The sequence below is a fragment of the Nelumbo lutea genome, chromosome 5 (assembly GCF_056320005.1).
Source record: "Nelumbo lutea isolate HS-2025 chromosome 5, American lotus-T2T, whole genome shotgun sequence".
Lineage (NCBI taxonomy): Eukaryota > Viridiplantae > Streptophyta > Magnoliopsida > Proteales > Nelumbonaceae > Nelumbo > Nelumbo lutea.
In genome coordinates this window covers 10,455,343-10,483,031 of record NC_142688.1, presented here as the reverse complement: position 1 = coordinate 10,483,031, position 27,689 = coordinate 10,455,343, and the positions used below count along the sequence as shown (strand labels likewise).

The 27,689-nt window shown below is 37.1% G+C and overlaps 1 protein-coding gene across 3 annotated transcripts; it reads left to right on the top strand.

The window, feature by feature from the left end:
* Window positions 1-1,306: 1,306 nt before the first annotated feature.
* FRA1 (P-loop containing nucleoside triphosphate hydrolases superfamily protein) lies at window positions 1,307-24,615 on the top strand. Of its 3 annotated transcripts, none has more exons than XM_088945234.1 (26): window positions 1,307-2,152; window positions 5,151-5,297; window positions 5,398-5,547; window positions 7,533-7,786; window positions 10,567-10,754; window positions 10,844-10,968; window positions 11,484-11,520; window positions 12,621-12,712; window positions 13,466-13,579; window positions 13,683-13,796; window positions 14,521-14,614; window positions 14,789-14,904; window positions 15,807-15,905; window positions 16,005-16,118; window positions 16,207-16,323; window positions 16,418-16,498; window positions 19,560-19,631; window positions 20,507-20,600; window positions 20,674-20,705; window positions 20,805-20,902; window positions 21,001-21,099; window positions 21,295-21,516; window positions 21,985-22,147; window positions 22,654-22,809; window positions 22,904-23,217; window positions 24,149-24,615. In XM_088945234.1, the coding sequence occupies exons 1-25, from the start codon at window positions 2,036-2,038 to the stop codon at window positions 23,114-23,116; spliced, it is 3,108 nt and encodes a 1,035-aa protein (XP_088801360.1). In that variant the 5' UTR covers window positions 1,307-2,035; the 3' UTR covers window positions 23,117-23,217; window positions 24,149-24,615. The 3 variants fall into 3 exon arrangements, with proteins under 3 accessions (XP_088801360.1, XP_088801359.1, XP_088801362.1); XM_088945233.1 differs by having other exon boundaries at window positions 14,786-14,904; XM_088945236.1 differs by lacking the exon at window positions 1,307-2,152 and adding an exon at window positions 2,568-2,659 and having other exon boundaries at window positions 14,786-14,904.
* Window positions 24,616-27,689: the final 3,074 nt, after the last annotated feature.

Genomic DNA, 27,689 nt, shown 5'->3' with positions numbered 1-27,689 from the left:
TACCATAGAGAGATTATTGCAATCCAGGAGTGGGACCATGTGTATGGCCAGATTCAATTAGGTAGGCCCCAAAATTAACCGTTACTCACGGCGTTGCTGCCGGAGAAAAGATGGTCCACATTAACGGCAGATAACAGCGGTCATCGAGGCTGGAGGGTGTGTTAGGCCAATCCCGTGTGGTTAAGTTAAATAACAGAAGGCATGTGAGACAGGTAATGTGATGAGTCATGAGACCTTTTATTTTAGAGAGCGAAAAAAAAGAAAAGAAAGAAAGATGAAAAGTAATAGAACATGCACGGCGATAGCAACGGAATAAAGGAGCTACTCCAGATTGGATAACTGCTCCTTTCTTTTTCAGTTTTTCTCGGTGGCACTTCACTTGCAGAAAAAAAATAATAAAAGCCGTCGATTATTATAAAATTAAGAAAAAAAAATACTAGGAAGAGGAAGACTGAAGGAGGCGTCCAGTGCCCAGTGGAGGATTGGGCTCCGGGGGCACAGAAATGCTACAAAGAAGGAGGTAAGACTCGGAATCGGGAGTGGTGAAGATGAAGGAGAATGTGAGGGGGGGCGGGGGGGTCCACTTGGGTAAGAAGAGACTGAAAAACGAGAGCATGTGAGGGGGGAGCCCACCGACTGTTTGTTGTTGTGGCGAAGGGTGGGGCTTGCTTTTCGGACCTCTCGCTTTACTAGTTTCCCTACCTCCCGTCGCTATCCAAACTTGCTGGGACGCTCCTCCCCTCACTCCCATCTCTCTCTCTCTCTCTCTCTCTCTCCCCGCCCCTCACCCCAATCCCAATCCCAACCCCAGTCCCCGGATCCCGGCAACTAGCGAGCGTCTTCTTTTTAAAGTGGAGCTCATGGTGTTTATATGCCTAGGAATCCATCCCTGCCATCTGACATATTTACCACAATTGACACCCTCCTGCCGTAACTAATTTCTTCTTCTTTATTAAAGTTTAAAGCATTCGCATTCCGTAATCGGTATCTTGAGAATACTACGATATACGAGTACATAAATGGCAGTCAGCAATCTGCCATCATACTCTGTAATTCATGATCCATCAACCATCATCACTATTGTACGTATATACCAAATACCATCATTTCACTCTCCCTTCCCTGTACAGTGTACAACACTTCCATTCAAAGCCATATTTTATTTATATTCTTATAATGAGGCAGGAAGTTACTAGATTCCGAACCATGTGGTTTGTCTTTTACTTCATCCCCCATTTTTTAATTTATTTTATTTAATGCTGCATTAAAAGGTTCTATTTTTTTTTCTTCATTTTGCATAAACAATGACAACAGCAATAACAATGCATTCCAGTCCAGTTTGAAACGGAAAGGAAGTGCTTAAAAAAAGGACTTTGGCCAATAAAAAAAAGGCTTTGTTATGTACTATAAATTACACATGTATATGTTGATCATCTCTACAGTAAAAGTTGAGAAATTGAGAGAGAGAAGACGGATGGAGGTAGTGGAAGGTGGTATGTGTTGGGGTGGGGGAGCAGTAAAAGCGTGAAAACAGTGTTACAGTAATAATGGGGGAATGGAGGGAGGAGGGAAGGGGAGGGGATGGGAGGGTCAGAGGTCACTTTAATATTTTTTAATTGTTTTAATTGGGAGGAGGGAGGAGCTTCTTGGGTAGTGCAGAGTGCAGTTGAGAGGTAAGAGGGCATTTTGGGAAAGAGTGTTGAAAAAGTTTGAGCACCAGAATGAAGACTACCACCAGCGCCACCAAGTCAGGCTGGCTGACGGGTGTGCAGTGAAGACCAAGGAAAATGATAGTGGTTGTTGTCGTTGCAGTTACTCGCCTCTTCTTCCTCTCTCATTAACTTTAACTTTTGATGAGCTCCATACCGCCCTCTCGCTCTCACCTAACTTCTCTCTGCATCGTTTTCTTCTCCTTGTATCTCTGATTTTCCGGACAATGGGACTTATTTTCTAGGCGTAGTACTATAGTGTTTCAGTCTCTACTCCCTTTCTTTCTCTGCTTGTCCCTCTCTGTTGTACATTGGTGGTACTACCTATGGATACTGCGGAGGACTGCTGCGTCAAGGTCGCCGTTCACATCCGTCCGCTCATCGGTGATGAACGGCTTCAAGGATGTAAAGATTGTGTCACCATCGTTCCCGGCAAGCCCCAGGTACTCACATTTGCTCGAATGTGTGTGTGTGTGTTCACACTCTGCTTTTCTCCTTTCCCTCGGTTGGAGCCTTGTTAGATCGGGAGAGTTGCATTCCTCGGAAGACACAAGGAATTGAAGGCATAATAAAATCCTTGGCTTATGGTTTGGTCTCTGGAAATTTATATGTGTCTTTCTCATGGCGCTGCGGATCAGCAATGTTTAAGGAGATCTGGATCCGAGGAAGCATAAGGACATTAAGAATTCTGATTTTTTTTTTTCTTTTCTTGTCTTGGAAAACTACATTCCCCTTATAGCAAACTGACAGTCCTAATTTTTGACTCACCCGTGCTTTAGTGCCCCGTACATGAATGCTTGCTTGCTTGCTTTGCTACAATGATCCTATGTTTACACCCAATTAAGCCCGTCTTGTGTTATTGCATGCTCTGATTCGCGGGATGCAATTAAACCTCGTTCCTTCCACTCCCTCCTCTCTGCGCATGTTTGCCTGGAACTGTTTGAAAATTCGTACGGTTTTCTGGTTTTTTTTTTCTTTCTTAATTTCGCAATGTATCAATTTGCAAACTCATAAAATTTCCTTCTCTGTTTTTCTTTTTGAACGTTGTATTTGTGCTTTTTTTTTTTTGGGGGGGGGGGGGGGGGGGGGAGGAATCGGAAAATCAAAACTCGTTGCGTTACTGTCCTTCGTTTTTTATAAATATTTTGGGTTAATCAGTTAATAGTTTCCATTCTGTGAAATGTCCAATTGTCCATTTGCATCCTATTGGAAATAAGTAGGGCTCCTCCAATCTGAGTGCACTCTGTTACCTCCCGGTTGTTTGTATCTCTTTTCATATTTCTTTTCCTTCTTCAGTGGATCCTGGCTTGAATTTTTGGCGTTCAGATTTCTGCTATTTCTAGCCACAATTTGTGTTCCATGTAGGTTCTGGCAGTTCTCTTCCGAATCAATTTCAGGCCTCCTTGTTTGGCATACTAGAAACCTTGACAAACATGCTATCTGTTCCTAGCTATCACATTGCAAATTTACAAACAATACATCAAAGCCCTCTAACAGTTCTGAACCCTTGTTGAGAATCTAGGGCCTCCACCTTGTTGAAATTATAGATGTCCATACAGCCCTGAAAACCTATTTCATCCCCCATCGCTATAAAACATTGCCAAACATTTAATTAGAGAAATTGTGGTGGGCTATATGGATAATTTCATTGCTATTGGTGTTATAATTAAATTAATCTTGACGGATGATGGGGATTAGTTTCTTAGCCACTTGGTCAAGTAAGAATTCTATGCTGCTTTGTTGTATGGGCGTTGTGAAAGGTATTGGTTTGAATTAGTGAATGAAGACAGAAGCAAGAGCAATTGATTTTCTTTTGTTTACATTTCAACTTCTTCCACTGCTAGAAATAATATCAGTATTAGGTGGATGCATTTGGCACAACACCTCATGAAATTAAATTTTGATAGACATAGTTTGGTAATCTAGGTAAGTAGGGTATTGGAGGAGTATTTAGGAATGATTGGGGATGGATAATGACTATATTCTCAGGGCCAATTGGGATAGGAGAAGGACAAAATTGTTAGCACTGTTCCAAGGGTTAAGATTAAGGAAATCTCTCAGCCATAGAATAGTAGTGGTAAACTGGTAGAAGGAGATTCCAAGGTGGTAGTGGGCTGGTTCATAAATGGCAGTATGAGACCTTTGCAGTACTGGGTATACTTTCTGTCAAGTGAGGAAACTAGTAAGGATGTTGGGCATGAAATTCTATATGGGTAGTAAGATCAATCAATTGCCTAGATGATCCTTTGTTTAGATATGGAGTACAATGAAACATTCTGTTTTGGGGAGCTGTTTCCCCATAAGACTGAAAAACATAAATATAGTGTAATGAGGGCTATATGTATTTTACCAGCCTAGATTACCAGGAATGCTGGACACATATTGTTCAATTGTAGACTCGTATTTCTTTAAGCAATAAATCTGAGGGTGTTACCAGTAAAAAATTATTTTCTGTTTTAGTTCCATAATACCTATAGCTGCTCCCAAATAATTGGGTCTTGGGATTAATTCTGATTTGACTTGAGCTGAGCTGGTTCAGTAGTACCTAGATTTTTTTCTTCTTTTTTTTTTTTTTTTAAGAAGCAGCAGATTTTAGTAGCATTCTACTGAGAATTTTCTAGTGGTATTGATTCTACAACCCCCTCCAGCTCTCCCCCGATAGCGCCATCTAGTTTTTTCAGAAAAAAATTGCTTCAAGATATCTCCACAAAACCCTCGAGGCAGTTATACTTCACCATGAAATTTTGATTGTGCCTCTAACCGAATTTTTCATCTTTACTTTTTCCACCTATTCTTCATGCTGCATATAGATATATTTCTCCTGCATCAGTGATCAAAAGTGGTTAATTAGGTCCAGTTTGCCATTCCTTTCCCAGAAGAGGATTTTAGACTTAACCCAGTTAGTTTATCTAACTGAAAAACTTTAATAAAATTTAGGACTTCTGAAATGTAAGGTTAGATTTACTGTCATGTGCACTCTATCTAGCCCTTGCCAATTTCTCTATCCTAATGGGTAAATAGAAGCCCAGAGAGTGGATTTCTCATGGATGTGAAATTTTCAGATGCAGGAAATGAGAGTGGCCACTTTTTTCATCTTCTTTGGATGACAAGTGTAAAATAAGGTTTGAGTCTGAGAATGACAACTTTGTACAAGAAAAACGCTAGAATTAGATCTTATCCAGTTCACCCCTCCCAAGACCTGGGATAGCCATGACCAACATTGGATAAGGCCCTACATTTACATATCTGGGCTAAAATGTGATCTTGAAATAGATAGGTGGATATATATATATATATATATATATTAGTTTTATGAACCTTCAAAAAGACTGATGTTTTGATGTCTTTTTTACTCGAAATGCAGTAGTTTATTGCAAATGCTGAGGGTTTTCTGAATTCTGATAAAAGAAACGTTTGCTGTTAATTGTAACCATGGGACAGGTCCAGATAGGCACCCATTCATTCACTTTTGATCATGTCTATGGAAGTAGTGGTTCTCCATCATCTGCAATGTTTGAAGAGTGCATTGCTCCACTTGTTGATGGTTTGTTCCAAGGATATAATGCCACTGTTCTTGCCTATGGTCAGGTAAAGCTTTCCACTTTTCATTTGAAAACAAATTAAATGAAACAAAATCTGCCTGAGGTTTAATTTCCCATTAAGTATTTGTTGTTTCAATGTGCTGTAGACGGGGTCTGGAAAAACATATACTATGGGAACTGGCTTTAGAGATGGTTGTCAAACAGGATTAATCCCTCAAGTTATGAATGCACTGTTCAGCAAGATAGAAATGTCAAAGCATCAAGCTGAATTTCAATTACATGTCTCCTTCATTGAGGTTTGTGAAATCTTTTTTCTTTGCAGCTACTGACTTCATGAACTTTGTTGATAGAAATTTATTGTCAACCAAAGTAGCAGTATCCATATCATAAACAAGGCAGAATGCTATATAATTCTCTCCTATTGATTTTTTTTTTTTTTGGTTCTCAGCATAGGACACATTTTGGCATCGATATAGCCCGTAACTTTTATAATTGGTAAATAACTTAAATACATTATACAACACAGAAAGAATAAATTTACAAGCATCAAGATGGATATATTTTCAAGCTCATATGGTGACATAGAATGGGTAGGATTTTTCTATAATGGGCCCCAAGAATTGTTAGGTGTCCATGGAAAGAAATCGTAATGTGCAAAAGAAATAATATGAACTATGGTAGTTGTCCAAGAAATCTAGAATCAAAGACTTGAAATGGAACAAAGATAACCCAGTAACTAGTACCTAGCAAAACTTTGAAGGAATCAATAACATCAAGACGCTTGGACCATTAAATTTTATTGAACGATGAGAAAAAGTACAATTGCAAGTGAAGTAGAAAGGACGCTCGCTAGCTTTGAAGGAATCCCTCTCTACCCACTATTTTGCCAAGCCATCTGCTAGCCTGTTTACAGATTTGTGAACCCATTCAACCTTTGGGCCCAATTCCTGCACGAGAGCTTTAATTTCCCATAGCATATATCTATGCTTCGACAATCCCTTTTGGTTGTTTTGGCAGCCACCTTGTTACAACTTGAGTCCCCCTCTATGATTATGTTCTTGAAGTTTAGCAGCTTTTCTCTTTTTAATCCTTGTCACACTGCACATGCCTCTGCCCTTGTTGAATCCCCAACTCATATAGGACCTGAAAACAAAGCCAAAATATTACCCTTGATGTTCTTGATGACTCTGCACACCCCTCTTTTTTTTTTTAAATGCACTTTGTCCACCCCTGAAGCTCCTGGATTGCAAAAGAAAAGCCAGAGGTGAAATTCCCGAAGTTTAGTAGCTTTGCTCCTTTTAACCCTTTCCCCACTACACATACTTTTGCCCTTGTTGAATCTTCAACTCCAAAAATATTACCCTTGCTGTCCCTCATGACTCCACCCACCCCCAAAGTTCCTGGATTGTAAAATAAAAGCCAGAGGTGAAAATTTTAAATCCTGAGATTCATAACTCCTACTTGTAACCACATTATGAATCTAATATACATTTATTTTTTTCCAGACCTAATGACCCTTAACAACTCTTGTTGGTTACAAGAAGCCTGCCCTTATGCAGTCCTATCAAGTCGTTCCATACTGGTACCAAATTAGTTGTGTCAAGTTTTGGTGGCAGTGTTGGGTTAGCTGTACTTGGATTCAGTTTGGGTAACAATTGAATGTGGATCCTATGAAGTTCAAGACAAGTGCAAGTCACGGCATGATATGAATTGGTCTATTCTGACAAATATAAATTACGATGCTGTGCCTACTAGATCTTGTAGTCCTCCAATTGGCTCAGGACACGAGAAAGGAAGAGATGCTCTAAACAATCTAATCCACTATATGTGGTTTGTAAAATCACCTAAGCTGGAATGAGAACTTTAGATTGGATTATCTTTATTAGATTCATTCTGCCCCTTGTGCCACTTGTCTTGTAAATGGAAAGTATGAGACTTCCATGTGATTTTTGTTTTAATGCTTGTTGTGTGTGATGGCTTGCAACACATGGCTAAATAAGTCTGGAGCTCTTATGTTTTTGATGACTTAATTACAAGTTCCCTAGTTCTACTTTTATATGTATAATAGTGTGTGTTATTATGCTCCTTTAACCTCTTTGCCAAACTGATATATTTCTGCTTTAATAAATCTACCATCATGCTTCATGTTCTCATTCACTAGGATACCTATGTTAAGTTATATGTAGATGTCCCTTGTATTCCTGTACTGGCTTGAGAATTTGTTCTATATCATGCTGTCTTCTTTTATTATAGAAAGTAACTAGAAGGTTTGAATTTGAAGATTCTAAAAGAAGAAGTGCGAGACTTGCTGGATCCAACATCTATGGGCAAACCAGAAACTGCTAATGGACATGCTGCAAAAGTAACAGTCCCTGGGAAACCACCCATACAAATTCGTGAGAATTCAAATGGAGTTATTACACTGGCAGGGTCAACTGAAGTTGCTGTTAGTACACTAAAAGAGATGGCTACTTGCTTAGAGCAAGGATCATTGAGTAGGGCAACTGGGAGTACAAACATGAACAATCAGTCCAGGTTAACACAAACTGCTTTTTTTGTTGTAATTTTTTCTCAAAAAAATTATTATAATTGTTTTTTGCTTCTAAATAATAATAAATCACATGCCTTGATGAGACTGTTTTCCCATTCTTGGAATGAATTTGATTAGTGAACTCTGATGCAAGGAAAATAAATTTTTAATCATCTTTCTTACTTGTGTGGTACAGGTACCAGATAAGTCTGATTAATGATACATATACACTCTCTCTCTCTCTCTCTCTATATATATATATATATATATCAACATCAAGAAATTTTTTAGCAAAATAAAATGCAATAAACTATCCAAATTAGGGTAGCCAACAGCTACAAAGTAAAACAGCAATTTGCTGATTACAGTACAGCAGAAGTGGGAGTTTTTACAATTCAAACCCTGATCCAGGCATTCCCCTTATAAAATTTTCACTAGCATGCTAGACTGTTAGCTGTTCTAGGTGTAGACCTGAACAAAGATTTTAGGCTTTCAGCCAAAGTCTCTAGCTTCTTTAACCAGAAACCTGAGTTTCTGTGGATACTGAAAAATGTATTCAACAAATCTGAATTCTGAATAATTGTAATTTTCACCATAAAAGCTGTGTAATTTCATTTATTGTAGTGCATTATATTGTTCAAGTCAGCAATATTTTATGGATTAATCCATAAAATTTTTGAGTGATTGGTTCAACTACATTGCACAGTTGCACCTTCACCTAGTGATTGGTTCTAAGGTGCCCTAAAAAATTTTTGAGTCTTAGTCATGTGCAAGACTTTCTGGCTAAGGATGAAATATTATGTGATGCTTGCTGCTTTTTGAAGCACTGTATTCTGAAAGAAACAAAACTGCATGGGATGGAATTTTTAATAATTATGGGCACTCTTGGAACACCAACCTTAGGCAGGTTGCCTCATTCTTTGAATCTTGATGAATATAGATAAGACTATATGCAATTTTAACGGATTCATGTAGATCATTGCTTCTGTTTATTTTTCTTAAAGCTACGACTTTAGTGGCATTGAAACATAAATTGAGTTTCCTTTAAGTTATCAATCGAGTGCAAGTCTTAAAGGACTTGTTGCTAAACTTTGTTGGGGTGGAGCTCTCTTTCTCTCTCTCTGGTTCCAACAATTGCCACCCTAAGAACCTAGGAAGAGTGGTCCAGCTCCATCTTCCACAAACATTCTTTCTGATTGCTTTTCCATTTTAGGTGCTCAGCATATACCTGCCCCCTTTTATAGATAAATCACTGTCTCTCCTATCCATGCTCCAAGCTTCCAAGTTTCTTATTCTTGTATAACATTTGGGTTTTAGATTATCTTCAAGTTGCTATTGTTTTCCTTCAATGGATCCCTTTTCCTGTCCATTTGAACTTCCAGTACAGTTTGATGCATGCTTACAAAAATATATTGTAAACAAGGGTGCAATAATTACTTACTGTTTAACTTAGATGTAAGAGTCAAACACATTGAATTGACATAAATACTCACACAATGGTACATAAATAATTGTTGAAATCGGGGCTTTGATAAATTAAAATGTCTGTGTGGAATTGTTAAGTTGTGTCTGATACATGAGTATCAATATGTGTTTGGCACATTGATAACTTTCTGCACATTCTGTGAGCAGGAAGCTGAGAACTCTAGCCACCTTTTTCTTCACTGAAGTCACTTGAGTAGAATATGGCAACATTTCCAGCAGGTACCTCAATGGTGTCCTCTGGCTTGATGTCTGCTCTATTCTTGGAATGGCATATCAAGGGTATGAACAAGAGGGCAAAGTTCTGTTGTCTTCTGTTTCCTTGGCCATTCTTTGGGCAATATGGCTAGAGAGAAACTCTTGAATTTTTGAAGTGAAAAAGAACCCTGTGGAAGCTGTGATTAGTAACTCTTTTTGATTGACGCAGGGCTTAGCTCTCCACTCATAGGTTGTTCATTGGAGACTTCAGCTATACCAATCTGTTTGTTGACCTTTTTTGTAATACTTAGTCTGCCCTGTGTTCATTGTGTACAGAAACCATGTACAAAGGGCCTTTTTTGTATATATTTTGTTTGATCAATACAATCACACCTTTCCTTTCAAAAAAAAAGTGTTTGACATGGCCAAATTTCAGAGATGGAGTGTGCTTTTACTTGGAATGTGGGGCTCTGATAACTGATGTACAATTTCCAATAAAAGAGTCAAATCACTTTGATGTCATGTAGGACCATTATGCAGTGTTTTGTCCTGGCAATCTGGGGTCTTGGGAGCAGTGGACTGGATATGGACCTACCCTCTGGCATTTTTTGCATGAAGTGGCTGCTCTCAAGCTCAAACCTGTATTCTCAGTCTTGTCAGCCTGATATTTTACCACTGCACCAAGCAATAGTGCAATTAATTGTTTAGGTTTGGAGAATAAAGAGCTTATGGAATTGAATAAAAAGGCCACTACCCATTGTTGGTCCCAGCTTATGAAATTGAATACTGTTCATATTTTGCTGATAAAAAATACTGTTCATATTTCATAATATTTCTATAGGAATTAGGTGTGATGTGAGGCAGGGAAATACTACTGCCCTTGTCTGGTTCAGAAATACTGGGTCTCCTTTTTCTACCTGGATATCATGCCATTGATGCTAAAGCATATCTTTTTTTTTTTTTCTGGTCTTTGTTTTGGGATGTGAATTCAAGAGATGAATGTTAATGTCGTATGTCTATTTCATGTTATGACTGAAATCTCACTCTTTAATCTTCAATTGCTACTCTGACTTTACTTGGCTTCCCTATTCTATTTTTGTAAAAGTCGTTCGCATGCTATCTTCACAATCACATTGGAGCAGATGCGCAAAGTCCATCCGGCTTCACCTGGCAATGCTAACCCAAATGAAGATTTGGCTGAGGAGTATTTATGTGCAAAGCTCCATTTGGTAGATCTTGCTGGATCAGAGCGTGCTAAAAGGACAGGTTCTGATGGTCTTCGTTTTAAAGAAGGTCAGTGGATATTTGAAAGATTTAATAGATCTAAACGTGCTCTTTGGGTCATAAAAGTGTCTTATATATTCTTGGTTCTGTTTTAACAGGAGTTCACATTAACAAGGGGCTTCTAGCACTTGGCAATGTTATAAGTGCACTTGGAGATGAGAAAAAACGGAAGGAAGGCATGCATGTTCCTTATAGGGACAGTAAACTTACTCGACTCTTACAGGTTTAATATAGTTTTAAAATTATAAATGGCCAGTTTACACACACAATGGACAATAGTTTGACTTTGACATACTTACTGCCTCATCCTGACTGTTTGGGTTGTCTACACCGATTCTGCCTGTTTCTCTCTTTCCACACATGCACAGACACCTCATGTGACATTTAAAAATGAAGTTGCATACCCTATATACAAGAAGGTTCCTTTCAAGAAGCTCTTAGTGATCACACCCACTAGGGTCAAGGCTTCAAAGTGTATGCTATGTCCTCTCTGTTTGTCCCTAATGTAATCCAAAATGTTGAGATTGTATGCCTTAGAGATGGTCTTGTTAGGTTCCACATAATGTGAAAATATTAATTTGGAACCTGACTTATCAGGTTTGACACTTGCACAGGATATTTATTGGCCTTTACTAATAGAGATAAAGATACCTCTATTTCTTCAGGAAGTGTTTGAATTGTCAACTTTTTTTTTTTATTTGGTAAATTTCTAAGTTTCAGTTATGCATTTTTTGGCAGGATTCACTTGGCGGAAATAGCAGAACTGTTATGATAGGTATTATCTCACCATTTTTGTTGTTAAAATTGTGCTGTAGGTTAAATGATAAAAAAAAGGTATGTTAATGTGCTAGTTGTGCTAGCAACAGTAATTGTTAATGGAGAAGGTATATAACGAGTAGAACACTACTCTCCAAGATGCCTTGGAAGACAGTAAAATACTATACAACCATGCTGACAGTGTCAATGCAATAAAATGTAACAACAGTTGAGCCCCCCGGCCCTGGCATAAAGTGGATCACTTTGGTACCCCATATACATGTGCCTGTTAAAAAATTAACATTTGCATGTTTGATGCCCCGTAAGAAAAGAGAAGCATTACCCCCCCCCCCCCCCCCCCCCACACACACACACACACCACAAAAAACCAATTACAGTTTACTATCCTTTGATCCATCCAAATAAGAACATCCAAGTTCCAAATTGACATGATACACTCATCAATATGCAATTTAAGGCCTAATTATAAAAAAAAAGCAATTTAAGGCCTCTATGGAGTCTGAATTAATTAGTCTTTACAGAGTTGGCACCACATTATGAGGAATTTCTTGAAGAAACCAGAAAATTTAATATATTTTATTGACTTTATAGATATAGCTATTAATTCTAAATAGAATGAATTTCCTGTTACAAGTTAGAATAAAAATAGGAGCACTTTATACAAGTTCTACCATCAAGGAAAAGCATCTATGTACTTAAAAAAATGGCCCAACTGTTAAAGAAACTCAAATAAAATAGACCTTATGCAACCTGACAATTGGGGCTCATATGTTCTTTAGAGCAACATGACCACCTATTTTTGAGTTTTCCTTAAAAACACTTTGGAGAGTTTGACAGAAATTAGAGATAAAGCTGCCACAGCTGTGGCACCTGCCTGTGAATCTTACTTATCAACTGCAAGGACTTGTGGCCCCTTATGGTGGGAGGTGTTCATTTTGCATTTGATGTTTCTTTCTTTATTCTCTTATTGTTCTTCTGAGAGCCATGTGTTTACTCTTCTTCATCAAAAGATTGTTACTTGCTTGCTGTAGGTTGGTTTGGGAAAAAAGATGATCTATCATGCTTTTGTCTTATTCTTACAATATGTTCTTTTTCCAGCCTGCATCAGTCCAGCTGATATTAATGCTGAGGAAACTCTTAACACTCTCAAATATGCTAACCGTGCTCGCAACATTCAGAATAAGCCTATTGTAAGTTTTTCTTTTGACTGTATTCTCCTAAATCATGGGCAGGCTATTTCTTGGATTACCTGTCTTCAAGGTATCTTATATGTGAGGAAAAAAATGTTTGGTACTTATAAAAAAAAATGAAAATGAAAAAGAAAAAGAAAAAGAAAAAAAATGGTTGGTACCCTAAAGGGCTTTTGCCCTCTTCCCTCTCCACCAGCTATAAGATGCAAGTTTTAGTTTTAACAGCACCTACCGTTCAAGGTTTAAAGTATTGATGTTTCGATACTTTAAGACATTATTTATTTTGACTCTGATATTTTTACGGGGGGGGGTCGGTTTTAAGGGTATTTAACACTTAAAAACCCAAGTTTATGGAAAAGCCTTCAAAAAGGCGTTTTGGTCAGCTAATGATACAATACAATATGCCTGATACAGGGTGTATGATGTGTTGTATTGAAATTTTGAACCTTGCTACCATTTGTCTAAACTAAGCCCTTTTCTTGGGGTAATTTCAAATAAAATGATTAGAGCTTTTAACCACTAATATCACATGGAAAAGGCTCAACAAATGGTGGGTACACAATTATGGGGACTGGAGAAAGTGAGCACATACAGATGACCTAGATTTACCATATATATGTAGATAGTGAGCACAATTCTGGATCTGCTGTGTGTGTGTGTATTCTTAGTACTCTATATGTAGATAGAGAGTTATCTGGCCTGCTCTATGCAAATTCCAAATGCCTTATAGGCATTTCTTACTTTGCTGTACAGGTTAATCGAGATCCAATTTCCAGTGAAATGCAAAGGATGCGTCAGCAACTTGAATACCTGCAGGCTGAATTACTTTGTGCCCGTGGGGGAGGAGCTTCATCTGATGAAGTCCAGGTATCTAGGCTCTATAAATATTAAACTTGTATTTCTTTTGTTAGGCAATGCTTATAATACAGTAATACAATCTGCAATTCCTTGGTAATTTTTGGTTGTGTAGGCTCTCAAGGAAAGAGTTGCTTGGCTAGAGTCCACAAACGAGGATCTTTGCAGGGAGCTTCATGAGTACCGCAGCAGATGTGCTTTAGTGGAGCAATGCGAAGGAGATATTCAAGTATTACAACAGTTTATTTTTGGGTCATTTACTAAAATACCCCCTATTCATGAATTTACTAAAACCTACCCTATAGTTTGTGTTTTACTAAAACATCCCCTATATTTTGCAATCAATTTACTTAATTGACCTTCCATTAGATGAAAGTGGAAAATGACAGTTTTAACTCTAACGTCCATTCAAATCAATTTAATCAAAAGAAACAAAAAACAAAAATACCAATTTTGCCCCTTATAAAACACAAACAACCACTCTATTTTTCTCTATTTGGTCAATTGTCAGGGGTACTTCTGGAATAAACAACTATAGATCCATACCCTTGAACATTTTCCACTCAGTTTAGGGGTATTTTTGGAATAAACAACCATGGGTCCATGCCCTTGAACATTTTCCACTTAGTTTAGGTGATCATGATACTATTTTCAGATGGCAAAACAAATAGTTTTTAATGAATGGCCGATTAAGTAAACATGTTGCAAAATATAAGGGGTGTTTTAGTAAAATACAAACTATAGGGTAGGTTTAAGTAAATCTGTGAAACTATAAGGGATGTTCTAGTAAATGACCCTTTATTTTTCTGATCAGCAGTTACCATTATTGATTTCCCAGTTTTTTAGTGATGTTAGGAAGTTAACTTTATTTAACATATCCCCATTTTCTTCCAATCAGTTTGGACTTAGTTATGTTTTTCTACATGAATGTTAATTTAGTATTAACATGTCAGGATGGTAACACCTGTTTTGTGAGATACGATGGACTAAAGAGGGGTTTGCAGAATATGGAGTCATCTGATTATCAAATGGTTGAGACCACAGCATGTATGCCACTTAATCTGTTATCTCAATCTAATCTAGCTGGTCCAACCATGTAGATCCATTGGAAATCTGAAGAATGAGCACTTTTTTAGTTATTATTGATCCTTTTAAAGTCTTGTCTATTGTAACATTCATTTTTGGTGGTTTATTTAATCCTTTATATGCCAATTTCAGCAGGTGAAAATTCCAAGGAAATTGATGAAGAAGTAGCAAAAGAGTGGGAGCATACACTTTTGCAAAATACCATGGACAAAGAGCTGAATGAATTAAATAAGCGCTTGGAGCAAAAGGAGGTAATGTTGAAAAGCTTTTCTACATACGTATTTTTTTATCTAAGCTACATGCAATTTAATGTTGTAGATATACATCTAAATCTTTCAAGGAACATTTCTCAATAGCTAAGTCTTGTAAAAATATTATGATTCAGGGAGGTTCTTGTTATTATTTCTGTTACATGCTTTATGCTTAAATTCAAAATGGCAAGTTAATCTTGTAGTTGGGAATTCAAAGTTTATGTAGCAAAAGAGGAAAAAAATGAATAAGAGCATAATATCAGAAACATAAAAACAATTTCTGTGAAACATTCTTCATTTACTTTTTTGATTTAACTGTTGACATTTTGAATTTCCATTCTTCTTTTATTATTTTTTATTAGGTGAGTTTTTTTTTTCTTCTTTTTTTCTAGTTCAATAACAAGGTATTTTCTTGAGAGGCCAGTACCATGATCTATGAGTGAGAAAACTACAAGAGTGACATTTGATGGTGAACAACTTTAGAAGATATGAGACATAAAAGTTTTAGCCTGTAGATTTTTGAATTAAGATACCACCAGTCCTTCTGATATGGATCCCTCCATTTATGTCAATATTACATGACTTATTTGGTTCTTAGAGTTCCATGTGGTTTCCATGCCATTGTTACCTATCTGCCTATCTGTTCAAGCATGTCCATAACACTTAAGTCATGTGATGCTTTTTGGTCGATACAAGTGATGAGATGCTTCTGTTATCATGTCCTGCTACTGTAAATTTGTGTTGTTTCTGATTGAGAGGCATCTACAAATTACAATCCTGTTTTTCTTTAAGAAAAACTGATAACTTTTAACCTTCAAGATTCATAATCTTTTTTTTTTCCTCTTTGCATTCTGCTTCTATCTTTCTAAGTTTTTTTTTTTTTTTTTAATTCAATTTTGCAGTCCGAGATGAAAATGTTTGAGGGATTTGACACTGCTACACTTAAGCAGCATTTTAGTAAAAAGATCATGGAACTTGAGGATGAGAAAAGAACTGTGCAGGTTACATATAATAGCTTGGATTCTATTCTTGGTTTTCTGTGCTTATTGCTTCTCATAAAAAAATATGATAGCTTTGTTGTTACTTGTATGCAACCACAGCAAGAAAGGGACCGGTTGCTAGCTGAAGTCGAAAGCCTTGCTGCCACTTCTGATGGACAAACACAGAAAATGCAGGATGTTCATGCACAGAAATTGAAGGCACTTGAGGCACAGGTCACAGTATGATTTCTCTAAGATTGTTGACAATCTTATCATGATACCATCCAAAAATTTGAAACAGTTAATGATTTATGTACTTCAGATTTCGGATCTCAAAAAGAAACAAGAAAGTCAAGTTCAGATTTTAAAGCAAAAGCAAAGAAGTGATGAAGCAGCAAAGCGGCTACAAGATGAAATACAGTTTATCAAGGCACAGAAGGTTGGCCCTTATTTTGGCCTCCAATCATCTTATTCTCATTTAGTGTAATTTTTCATATGATTTTATTCTCTGCTAATTGATCCTGAAACTGTAGGTTCAACTGCAACATAAGATAAAACAAGAGGCTGAACAATTTCGACAGTGGAAGGCCTCTCGTGAGAAGGAGCTGCTGCAGGTACTCAAAAATCACTATTTTACTATTTACATAGCCATGTTTCTCAATTATTATTAATATTAGTAGCAACCATTAGGGATGTTGAATAACTGAACTTTGCACTAGCCAATATTGTCAAAATGCCTGGATGAGCCTCAGTGTTGGTTATGGCTGTGTCTAATCATGCACATAAACACTGGTTTCCTTATCTACTTGGGGAAGCTCGGAGATGACTTATAAGTTATAAACTTTGCTCTGTCCCTAAATTTTGACAGTTTGGATGCTTCTAAAAAGTCCATGTCAACCTCAGTATTGGCCTGCTTCTGCAATAACTTAAAAGATGAAGATTATACAGTTATTTATGTTGTAAAACAGCCTATATGAATGTATTTGTTGAATTGATTCCTATGGTAACAACTTAAAGGCAATCCCAACAGGCACTAGCAGTCTAGCATACATATATCACTCTTTTGACATTGCTCCTTTTATTTCACATGTCCTTTAAAGGTCATTCTCTTGTCCCAAGATTTTCCATTTTGACCAGGTTGTCACCTCATGTCTTTGCCAGGCACTTTAGCAATTTAGGAACATTTAAAAGTCTTTCCAGTGTACAAGTATACCTTGCTTTATCTCAAAAAAAAAAAAAAGAAAAGAAAAGAAAAGAAAAAGCCTTTCTAGTGTTGTAGTTCTACTTTTGACCCTAGCCACATGTAGAATTTTTTGTCCATGACATTTCATGTGAAAAATTATGTGTGAAATTGGGGCTTTCAATGACAGAAATTCATAAGAATTAAATTCCATTTCCAATGAAGTTACTTTTCGAGATACAGGATATCTTTGGCCTTCTTATTCTAGAATAACATGTCTTCTCCCATTGAACATGCTTTTAGCCATACCAATATCATGTATGCAAAGACTTGTGGACTTCTGCTTTTCTTTGGTCAACCTTAGTGGAGTTTCTCAAAGGCAAATTGCATACATTATAATGAAATTCCTGGGTCAATATAAATCTTTGGCTCCCATCTTGGATGTTTTCTCCTCATGTTTAAGGCTGCAATTCATCGAATGCTACAAAGCATCACATTTCATGTGGATTCTGTGAAATTAAAAGGTTTATGCTCTAAATAAATGTCACGTAGACCAAACTCCAAAGTGGTATGATGAAAAAAAAATGAGGAGCACATATCTGGCAATTTCTAAATCTTAAAGTAGAAAATCCTTGCTTTAAATTGAGGAGTGTTTCAGGATGTTGGTCAAAAATCAAAATCCATGTTTTAAAAGGCACTGAAGGAATTACCTCCAAGCAAGGAGCTAAGAAGATGCCTGGAGGCATACAGCAGAGGCATATGCCTCTAGCCTGGAGACACTTGGCATATGCCTTATGTGCTCTTACCTTTTAAGCCAATATTTATAATAAAATATTATAACTAAAAGTGGGGGAGATATTTCATCATGTTCCCCATTACATATTAACATAATACAAGGGAGGAAAACCCTTCAACCTTGTTTATATCTGTAATAGAATACTATAAATAGAAGTGTGGGTACTATTACTTTGATTGCTTTCAATGCTATACATTTATTTGAATATGAGATGACAAACTTGTTTATGCAATTTATGCAAAGTGTTAATTCTTCAATTTAGATTTACAATTTGGTAAGTTATGTATTGATGGTTGCTCATATGGATTGTGATACTTCATGTGTTGATATTTCAACATTACATTTAAATGTAATGGTTTTATCATTATGAATTGCAAATATGAAATTTTCTATTGTCTCATAATTTTTCCTTTTTTGGGATATTAACTATATTTATTTATCTATCTATTTATTTGTTTTAATTATTTATTAATTAAAAAAATCCATTCTTGGGAGGCTTATGCCTCTTGCATTTGTTTTAAACCTCATGCCTTAGAATGGTGGAACGTTGTCTCATGTCATGCCTCTGCATTTTAAAACATTACTTAAAAGTAGTGATATTTGAAACTTATGATCTGTTGCAAAGATGGAGGGTACCTTCATCATTGCTTGACCCCCTTTAAGAGAGGTGTATCCGATGAAGAGAACTATGTTGTGTTACTGGGGAAATGTAATAATGTTTAAAACTCAGCTCCTGTTCATAAGATGAAGAGCCAGCTTCATGCAGTTGTACCCATAACGGTCCGATTCTCGTCAATTTTAAAATAAATCGTAAACTTCTAATGGAGGAAAACTTTGAGCATATTAGGAAACTTGTCATATTTGAAACTCACCACCTGCTCAAAAGGCAAAAGGAAATATTCACCCACCTAAGGAAGGTGTACCTGGTTTCTTTCATTTCCAATGATTATATAAATAGAGGAATACTTTGGGGTACTAGGAAAATGTCGTGGGAATTGGATTCACATTATGCTTGGTAGGTGATAGGCTTTCTTCATAAAATATAGAAGATTAAGGATGCTCTTTCAAAATATTTTAGTCTCAACCTTTTTGTTTCTTTCAACTCCTCCAGTTTTTGGTTTAAATCTGGAAAAGAGCCTGACAACTTTAAAGCATTGGGAAGGGCTTTAAAATTGTAGTAGTTCCAAAGCAATTTCTTTTGACATTTGAGAAATATTGTTTCCTGTTATCCGGCATTTGCTTAACTGAATGATACCCAACTGCGTGTAGTTGTATAGCTGGCTTCCTGAAAAATGAGACAGTTGCCTAGTTCAGGCTCATCTAAGCACTACTGCATAGGCTTGAATAGCTGATTTGTTCCTAAGCTAATGCCTCTGGTAAAACTTTTAAGTGTCTTTTCTTTGTTTTGCTTCTTTCCACAAACTGGTTACTGGAATTGAAATACAATCCATTCCACTAATAAATTTACTAGTCCCCAGGTAAAGGCTTAGATTGGACAAATGACGAGGGCTTTAGGGCAGGGCTTCCAATCATATTGCCACACTGAAGATTCCTGATCATTTTGGACTTCTATAAATGAGTTTACTAGCAATATATATGTTACTTATGCAATCATGGCATGAGCATGTCTTGATTTCATGTATGATGTTATTCCTAGAATTCTGTTAATTTTATTTTTTATGATAATTTTTCTGAACAGTTGCGGAAAGAAGGAAGGAGAAATGAGTATGAACGGCATAAACTGCAAGCTTTGAATCAACGCCAGAAAATGGTGCGCTTTCTCTGTTGTGTGTGTGTTTTTGTTCCTTTGTTCTTCTTTCCAAGCACTTGGAGAATAAAATAATGAAAAAATTTAGCAATAAAGACAAACTGTTTTTTATTAATAACAGAAAGATTTTATTAATGAATAAGACAGGTATGTCAAGATGCCAAGCATCCCCAAAGGGGGAGAGATTCCCCACATCTAGAAGAAAAGAAGAAACACACAAAACAAATCCACTTAGTTTTCATGTTATTACATTGACATCCCGCAACATTCCCCCGAAAGAGTTCAGTCCTGCCTACTGCTTGTTTTGTATGGCTGCCTATACACCTATAACCAATGAGCCTTCTTATCTATATATTAATTTCCGAAGAACCGCCGTTGTCATTGAGCTATTGTAATTTTCATAAGGTTGTTTTACACTGGATAGCATGATTGCTGTATTAGTCCAGACAATCATTCATCATGTTCATTTTTCTGGTGCTACAATAATCCTTGTTTTAAGCATTCATTTCTGAACTAATTCTCCAAATCTCCATCCCCCTAAACCTTAAATGCACAACCATTCACACCTGAGTGTTCTTATATGCACATGCTTTTAGGATTTAAAGACCTTTTATGTTTTTATGGTCTAGAATTTCGTTTAGTGTTTCTTTTTCCTCACAAAATGGAGAATGTTGTCTTTTCTTTGTTATTGGTATTATATTTGTATATTGGGACCACGACTATGGCATTGACGTGCAATTTTCATTCAGTTCAGAACTCTTCGGTGCAGATATATAAAATCACTTTATCTTGATTTTATATACCATATTACAACCGTTAAGATGTTTCTTCTCAGAGATTTAGTGTCTCAGAGTTTTCCATATTCTTCTCTCATATAGGTTCTTCAAAGAAAGACAGAAGAGGCTGCAATGGCCACGAAGAGGCTAAAAGAATTGCTGGAAGCACGCAAGTCTTCAGGACGTGAGAGTTCAGGTAAACAATTTTTCTTAGAGTTTTGCTTTGTCTTCTATGTTCTAATTCCCTAATCATTTGCTGTCCCTTCCAGGTTCTGCCAATGGAAATCTGCCAAATGGGCAGGTAATTCATTTTTTTTTAAGGATTTCTCAGCTTTCTTGGTTATATTTTACATATTCTTTGCCTTGATAAGCAATGGTAAACCTGAGTTGCATTTCTTAGAGCAATGAAAAATCCTTACAACGGTGGCTTGAGCATGAGCTAGAAGTCATGGTGAATGTTCATGAAGTTCGTTTTGAATATGAAAAGCAGAGCCAAGTGTATGTATTCAAAATTCAGCTTACCTAAGTATTTCCACTATTTGGTAAATTTAATTGAACATCCTTTGAATGTCTCAGTTGTGTAATTTACTCTCCAGGCGAGCTGCGCTAGCTGAAGAATTAGCTGTATTGAAGCAAGTTGATGGGTTTGCTTCAAAGGGCCTCACTCCTCCAAAAGGAAATAATGGATATTCAAGGTATCCAGACGAGGAAAATCATCTTTTAGATCTACTTCAAATCTATTCTTTTCGTTATGTGGGAGTTAATGGAGAAGATACTGTGGAACTTCTAAAATGACAAGTTGCTTTAATGGAGTAGAATGTTTCATTTGAAATGGGTTTTTTTTTTATCAGTACATTTGAACGGGTCTTTCCTTGTTTCTGTTTGCTCAGAGTGTCCTCCATGTCACCAAATGCAAGAATGGCAAGAATTTCTTCACTTGAAAACATGCTGGGTATTTCTTCAAATACACTTGTAGCAATGGCATCACAACTTTCAGAGGCAGAAGAGAGGGAGCGCGCATTTACAAGCCGAGGACGTTGGAATCAATTGCGAACAATGGGGGATGCAAAAAGCTTGCTTCAGTACATGTTTAATGCAGCTGCAGATGCAAGGTGTTTATTTCTTATCTAGTATTGATCTCAATTACTTCAGTTCAATTTGTTGGTCCTCTGGACTTTAATATTATTGTCATACCATTGTCCCCAAAATTGAAATTGACCTGGAACTGATATACTGATCTAGGTACACTCAGCACCTGATGGATGATTAGAAACTCTACCAAATGTATTAAAATTGATAATGTTTATAGGAAATTCCATCATACAAAATTATAAAATGAAAAAAATCAAATTACAAAATAAAATAGAAGAAATGGATTATTTCTTGACTTAATTACTTGGGGAAGATGCATTCTTTTTTGGGTACAAGGGAACATGGGATGTATATTAGGTATTTTGCATGAATAAAGATGAGTTTCAGTAACTGAAATTAGCAGTGAAAAGGTAGTTCTTTTCTGTATGTTTGATGCCAATTTCCTACTCCCTGTTCAAATTCTTATGTTTTGGTTTGTGTGTCATCAGGTGCCAGTTGTGGGAGAAGGAAATTGAACTTAAGGAGATGAAAGAGCAACTGAATGAACTCGTAGGCCTACTACGGCAGAGTGAAGCACAGAGAAAAGAAATTGAAAAGCAGCAAAAGCTGAGAGAACAAGCTGTTGCCATTGCATTGGCTACGTCAGCTTCGGTGCGATTATATCTGATAATGGAGACCTGTCTTTTTTTTCTTTATTTCATCATGTGACAGACAAATACATTAGTATCTTAGGCTATAGAATAAACAGTTATTAAAATTTTCAAACTGCTTAACATTTGAGCTGGATGTATCATAGGGTGTGTTGCATTAACCACGATTAAGAAAGAAGGCATTCATATGATAAGTATTGTCATTTTACTTGTACAACTAATTTGATTAGACAAAACAAAATTTGCCTTATTTTCACCAAAATCAGCAACAGAATAGAAAACAAAACATGCCCGTTCTTTTTGGGAAAAAAAAGAATGGTTTCTCAACAAAAAAAAAATGTACCAAGGAAAGGAAAGAAAAGAAAAATCATTTGATCTCTTGAGACCATGCTTAAATTTTAAGACTAATTCATCATGGTTTCTTCAAACTCATGCTTAAAATCTTCAGATCAATTTATCCTATAATTGTGGTTACTGTCCTAACACTTTCTGGATTAAAATGAACAGGGGAACTCACATGGATCATTGAAACACTTTGCTGATGATACGAGTGTGCCTTTGTCTCCTATGTCAGTTCCAGCACAGAAACAGCTCAAGTATACTCCAGGTATTGCTAATGGCTCGGTTAAAGAGTCAGCAGCATTTCTTGATCAGTCACGAAAGGTTAGTCTCCTGTTCCGAATCGTCTTTGCATTGGATTTTTAGTTTCTTACTTTCTGTTTGGTTTAAAAGAAATTGTTGTTTCTTGTTTTTGCAGATGGTTCCAATTGGGCAGTTGTCAATGAAAAAGCTGGCAGTTGTAGGACAATCTGGGAAGCTTTGGAGGTGGAAGAGGAGTCATCATCAATGGTTGTTACAGTTCAAGTGGAAATGGCAAAAGCCATGGAGACTCTCTGAGTGGATCAGGCACAGTGACGAGACAATTGTAAGGGCAAAACCTCGTCTACAGGCTCTAGCAGATATAATGTGAAATCTTTAAAATTGCCAGTTTTTCTTTGCTGCAAATTCAGCTGTATCCACCACATGCCACGCAATATTATGGCACGGAGGGGAAATCAGAAATAAGTGGAGGTATTCTTTCTGAAATTTAAGTTCTTTTTTTATTTTCTTTGTTGTCTCCATAGTTGGAAACTTCTTTAATTCTGACCTGAGGTGAGTAAATTTCAAGAATTACCAAATGGAAACGTAAGATGGCTCAGTTTATTGTTAAATGAATGCCTGTGCTCCTATGTTACCCAGATATGACAAGACCAGTGTGTACACTATCAGATGCAAATTTTGCACTAAAAATTTAAAGTATAGGACAAGGCACAACACCTTTTACAGGTAACTGGGTATCATAGCTGGGCACACATTATTTTTCCATCTTTTACATCAATTGGCTCTCTTCTTACCTACTAGATATACCTAAATGACTCTTATACATGTTTATAAAGGATTGAACCACTCTTTTAACATTACACTACATTTGGTAAGATTGCAAATGCTGAACCAAAGTAAATTTGCACTCTGGTTCAGTTTTTCTGGCATTGATAAGATACATTTTTGTACTGAAAATGATGATAAATTTGTTTTTTCTGACATGTTTTGTATTTAAAATGGGAGCAAAGTTTGATCAGTAACTCTTTTGTGGCTGTACAAGTGAAGTTAAAGTCTCTGTATTTGAAAGACATATTTCCAGTATGTGGGGATGGATAGGTGCCAAGACTGGGAATGGCCAATTAGGAATGCTTTTTTGGTGGAACTTAGTCTGATATTGGTAATTTGAATATGAAGATTAGTGGTATCACAGTGATTCATTTTAAAGGACAAGGGAATGGATAAAAAGGTATAGGTTGAGGTATTAAAGAAAGATTTAATAACTGAAATTAGATAGAGTAAAATGGCCAAACAGGTTTTTCAGAGCTATCTCCATGTAAGCTGGACAAGGCTTTGGTGACTATAAGATGATGGTCAGGTAATTTGTCTATGAACCTGACATGACATTTTTTCATGAATGCAGGATTGCTGTAAAGTGGTGGTGGGAAATGGATGTTTTCAGGTCTTGTCTGAGATTAGCAAATCTGAAACTGGGCAAACTCTTTGCAATCTTGGATTTTGGCAGTGTTTGCTGCACCGGAAGCATATTGTAAAGTGGTTTTCATGTTGCCGTTGGGCTTACAAAAGTAGTCATGGAGGTCAGAAGAATAGGGTGTTTCAAGTAAAGAATGATATTGGGGGAAGGGGGCATGGTACAGGAGTAGGTCATTGTCTTGATTTTTTGTTTTTAACAACTACAAGGAAAGAGAGGAAATTCTTGTGTGTTGCAGCATTGTGTATCAAAAGTTCTTTGTAATTTTTCTGTCATTTTTTAGCATGGCAAAACTTGTTACATGTTTATTGTGGATAAACACAATACTGATTTTGTTTGAAGAGGTTTGTATTCAGTAACATTTCATTTATAGTGAAGGGAAATTCTTTTACATTTGTCATTTCCTTTGTAGATTTGAAGGTAAACAGATTAGCTCTTCGTTTAACATAAAAACAAAGTTTATGAATGCGGTTTTATGAGTAAATAGGAATTTTTTAGTAATTAACTAAGCGTGTGTATGTAACTGTAACATCCGTGAGGGCAAATCTTGAAAGCTTGTACTAAATTATAGGGGCTGCCCTGGGACAGAATCAAACTACTACTGATAGCAAGAAACAGTGCAAAACCGGTGGTAAACGTTATATTTTGAAATGAAGACTGGAATGCCTTTTAAAAATCCACTGCTCAGATTCCTCCACACCATAACAGAGCTTAAATGTTGACCATATAGTCGCAAAAAATCAACCTAAATCAGAACGCAGCCAAAAAAAAAAAATCCCACTTTATTATCAACCATTCCACCATCACCCCTACAAACAACATAACCACAATCCACTCTATGGCTTATGTTAACACCCTAGTCCCTGATTTACACATTCGCCAAAAATATGAAAAAAAAGGAACTCATTTAGAACCCTACAAAAAAAACATAATTAGTATCTTAAACAATACCTTTTTGAACCAAAGTATCCCAAATATCCACAAAACCACGAGCAATCCTCCACAACAACCTAAATCTAGGAAGAACCTTTAGTTTCTAAGATATTTTAATCCACTTGAGTTGCTGATCACAAATACGATGTATGCGATTCATGGCTTCCTTAAAACAAAATTCCTTGACGGAAAGTTTGTTAGCCTTGGCTTTTACCCAAATGGTTTTTGTTAGCGTAGGGGTATTTCTATCTTTATACTTATATTAAGGTTGCTGATATGTAATATTATGTTACAACCAGTGCTCCTTATTTAAATAAGGTCACATATGTCTTTTCCATTAATTTAATAATAAAAGCACATGTCTGGCCGAATGGGAGTTAGGTTTTTTGACTTTCAATTCGAACCAAACTTTCTCCTTCTTCTCTCTCTCTCTCTCTCTCTCTCTCTCTCTCTCTCTCTCTCTCTCTCTTTCTTCCACCTTTCTACCTCTCTCTACGTGACTGATCTCAAACAAATAGAACTCCAAGGCAGACCGAATCATAACATGGTATCAAAGCTACTCGAATCTGTCTAGATTTTTGTCTGCCTAGATTTCTATTCTCTGTGCACCCAATCTAGGGTTTTTCTTGATTTTCCTGCATTCAACTGGAGATAAGGGAAAGGGCTGAAAAGGAGTGATCGCCCTCTCCCCTTGGAGGTTTCTATGCCTCAAGTTGTGTCTTTTGTGGTCTGTTGCTGTGGTTTCTAAGATTGCCCTCCCCTAATTGATGAAGAGAAGAGGGCCGATCTGTGTGGTGCAATGGCTGTCTTGTGTGGACTGATTTTCTGCTCGTGTGGTTGTTCCTTCAGTGATAAGGTAAGAGATTTCTATGCATGATTTCTGTTATGGATCAAATAAGAAGTATGTTTTAGATCATATGCTGGGGTTTCAGACAGTAGCGTGCTAGGGTTTATGCTGTTTTTGTGTATTTCGAAGGAAGAGTTGTGATCATACAGTGGTGAGATTTCAGGTAGCCATAGGAGTAGGGTTTGTGGTGTAAAGAGTAAAATTTTCAGCAATAATAAGTGTTGAAATCAGTGTGATGAGTGTGATCTAGTCGTGTGCAGTGTGCAAAATTCAGTGATAATAGAATTCAGCAAGTGTGCAGAATTGATGATAACAGAATGGGAGATAACAGTGATTGTAAACCTAATGTGATGGTGCCTACAGACTACCTGAATGTTTAGATGACTTCCATTAAACTAGATGGAGAGAATTATGTGCCTTGGGCTAAATCTGTCGAAATCTTTCTGAAGGCAAAGAAGAAGGTAAAACACATAAGAGAGGAGAAACCATCCATTGACTCTCATGAGTATGATGACTGGGAGCAAGAGGATGCTCAGATCATCACATGGTTATGGAATAGTATGGAACCCAGGATTAGTGTAAACTTCATTTTTCTTGACACTGCCAAAGATGTGTGGGACCATGCGAAGAAATTGTATTCGGGTCAGGACAATACAACTAGAGTGTATCAGCTGTATCATGAGTACTTTAATATACAACAGGGCAATCGGAGTCTTGAGGAGTACTATGCCAGTATGAGAAACATACGTAATGAGTTAAATGTCTATCACCCTCTCACTTCTGATGTCAAAATTCGGCAACAACAGAGAGAACAACTTGATGTGACTCAATTTTTGGTGGGACTGAAATTTGAACATGAACCAGTACGGGCTCAGATACTAGGAGGATCAGCTCTCCCTTCTTTAGAAGAGGTATTTGCTCGACTCCGAAGGACTTCTATTGGATCTACTGAGAACTCTAATATCTCAGATAGATCTACCTTTGCTGTGTCGAGAGGCCGTGGTGCTAGAGGTGGAGCTCGGGGAGCTCAGTCTGGCCGTGGTGATAGTAGTGGTCCGGTGTATGGCCGAAGTGGCAATGGTGGGCCTACTTATAATCGTGGTGGTGGTCATACTGGGGGCAAAGATTTAGGGGGAGCCTGTGGTAGAGGACATGGCTCAGGCCGGAGGAGGTGCACTCATTGTGGTATGGATGGACATACCATTAATTATTGTTATGATCTACATGGTCCACCCTCAACCTGGGCCAATCATGCCGTGACTAGTGACACCAGTTCCAACTTTAGACATGAGAATTGTTCATCTGATCAGATACCTCCTACATCCACAGATGGTCCCATGAAGGAGATGGTGAGTGTTCCCAATGATGAATATGAGAGGTTTATCCAATCCACATCACAGCAGAACACGATGACTTTTGCTCACTTAGGTATGGCTTGTTTGGCATCCACACCCAATCACTTGATCATTGACTCTGGAGCCTCTGATCACATGACTGGAACTCCAGGTGTGTTTTCTTCCCTATCTCATTGCTCAACATCACAATCTGTCACCCTTGCTAATGATTCCACATCCTCAATTTGTGGTGTTGGTAATGTTGACCTAGACCCTGTATCCCTCTCCTTAGTTTTGTATATTCCTAAATTTCCTTTTAATCTTATGTCTGCTAGTAAGCTGGCCAAATCACTTAACT

Excerpts from the sequence above, each read along its gene's own strand:
- FRA1 (XM_088945233.1), top strand. The coding sequence starts at position 2,036 with ATGGATACTGCGGAGGACTGCTGCGTCAAGGTCGCCGTTCACATCCGT. Across the intron at positions 2,153-5,150 it reads TCGTTCCCGGCAAGCCCCAG|GTCCAGATAGGCACCCATTC; the intron begins GTACTCACATTT and ends ACCATGGGACAG. Across the intron at positions 22,148-22,653 it reads CATTGGCTACGTCAGCTTCG|GGGAACTCACATGGATCATT; the intron begins GTGCGATTATAT and ends TAAAATGAACAG.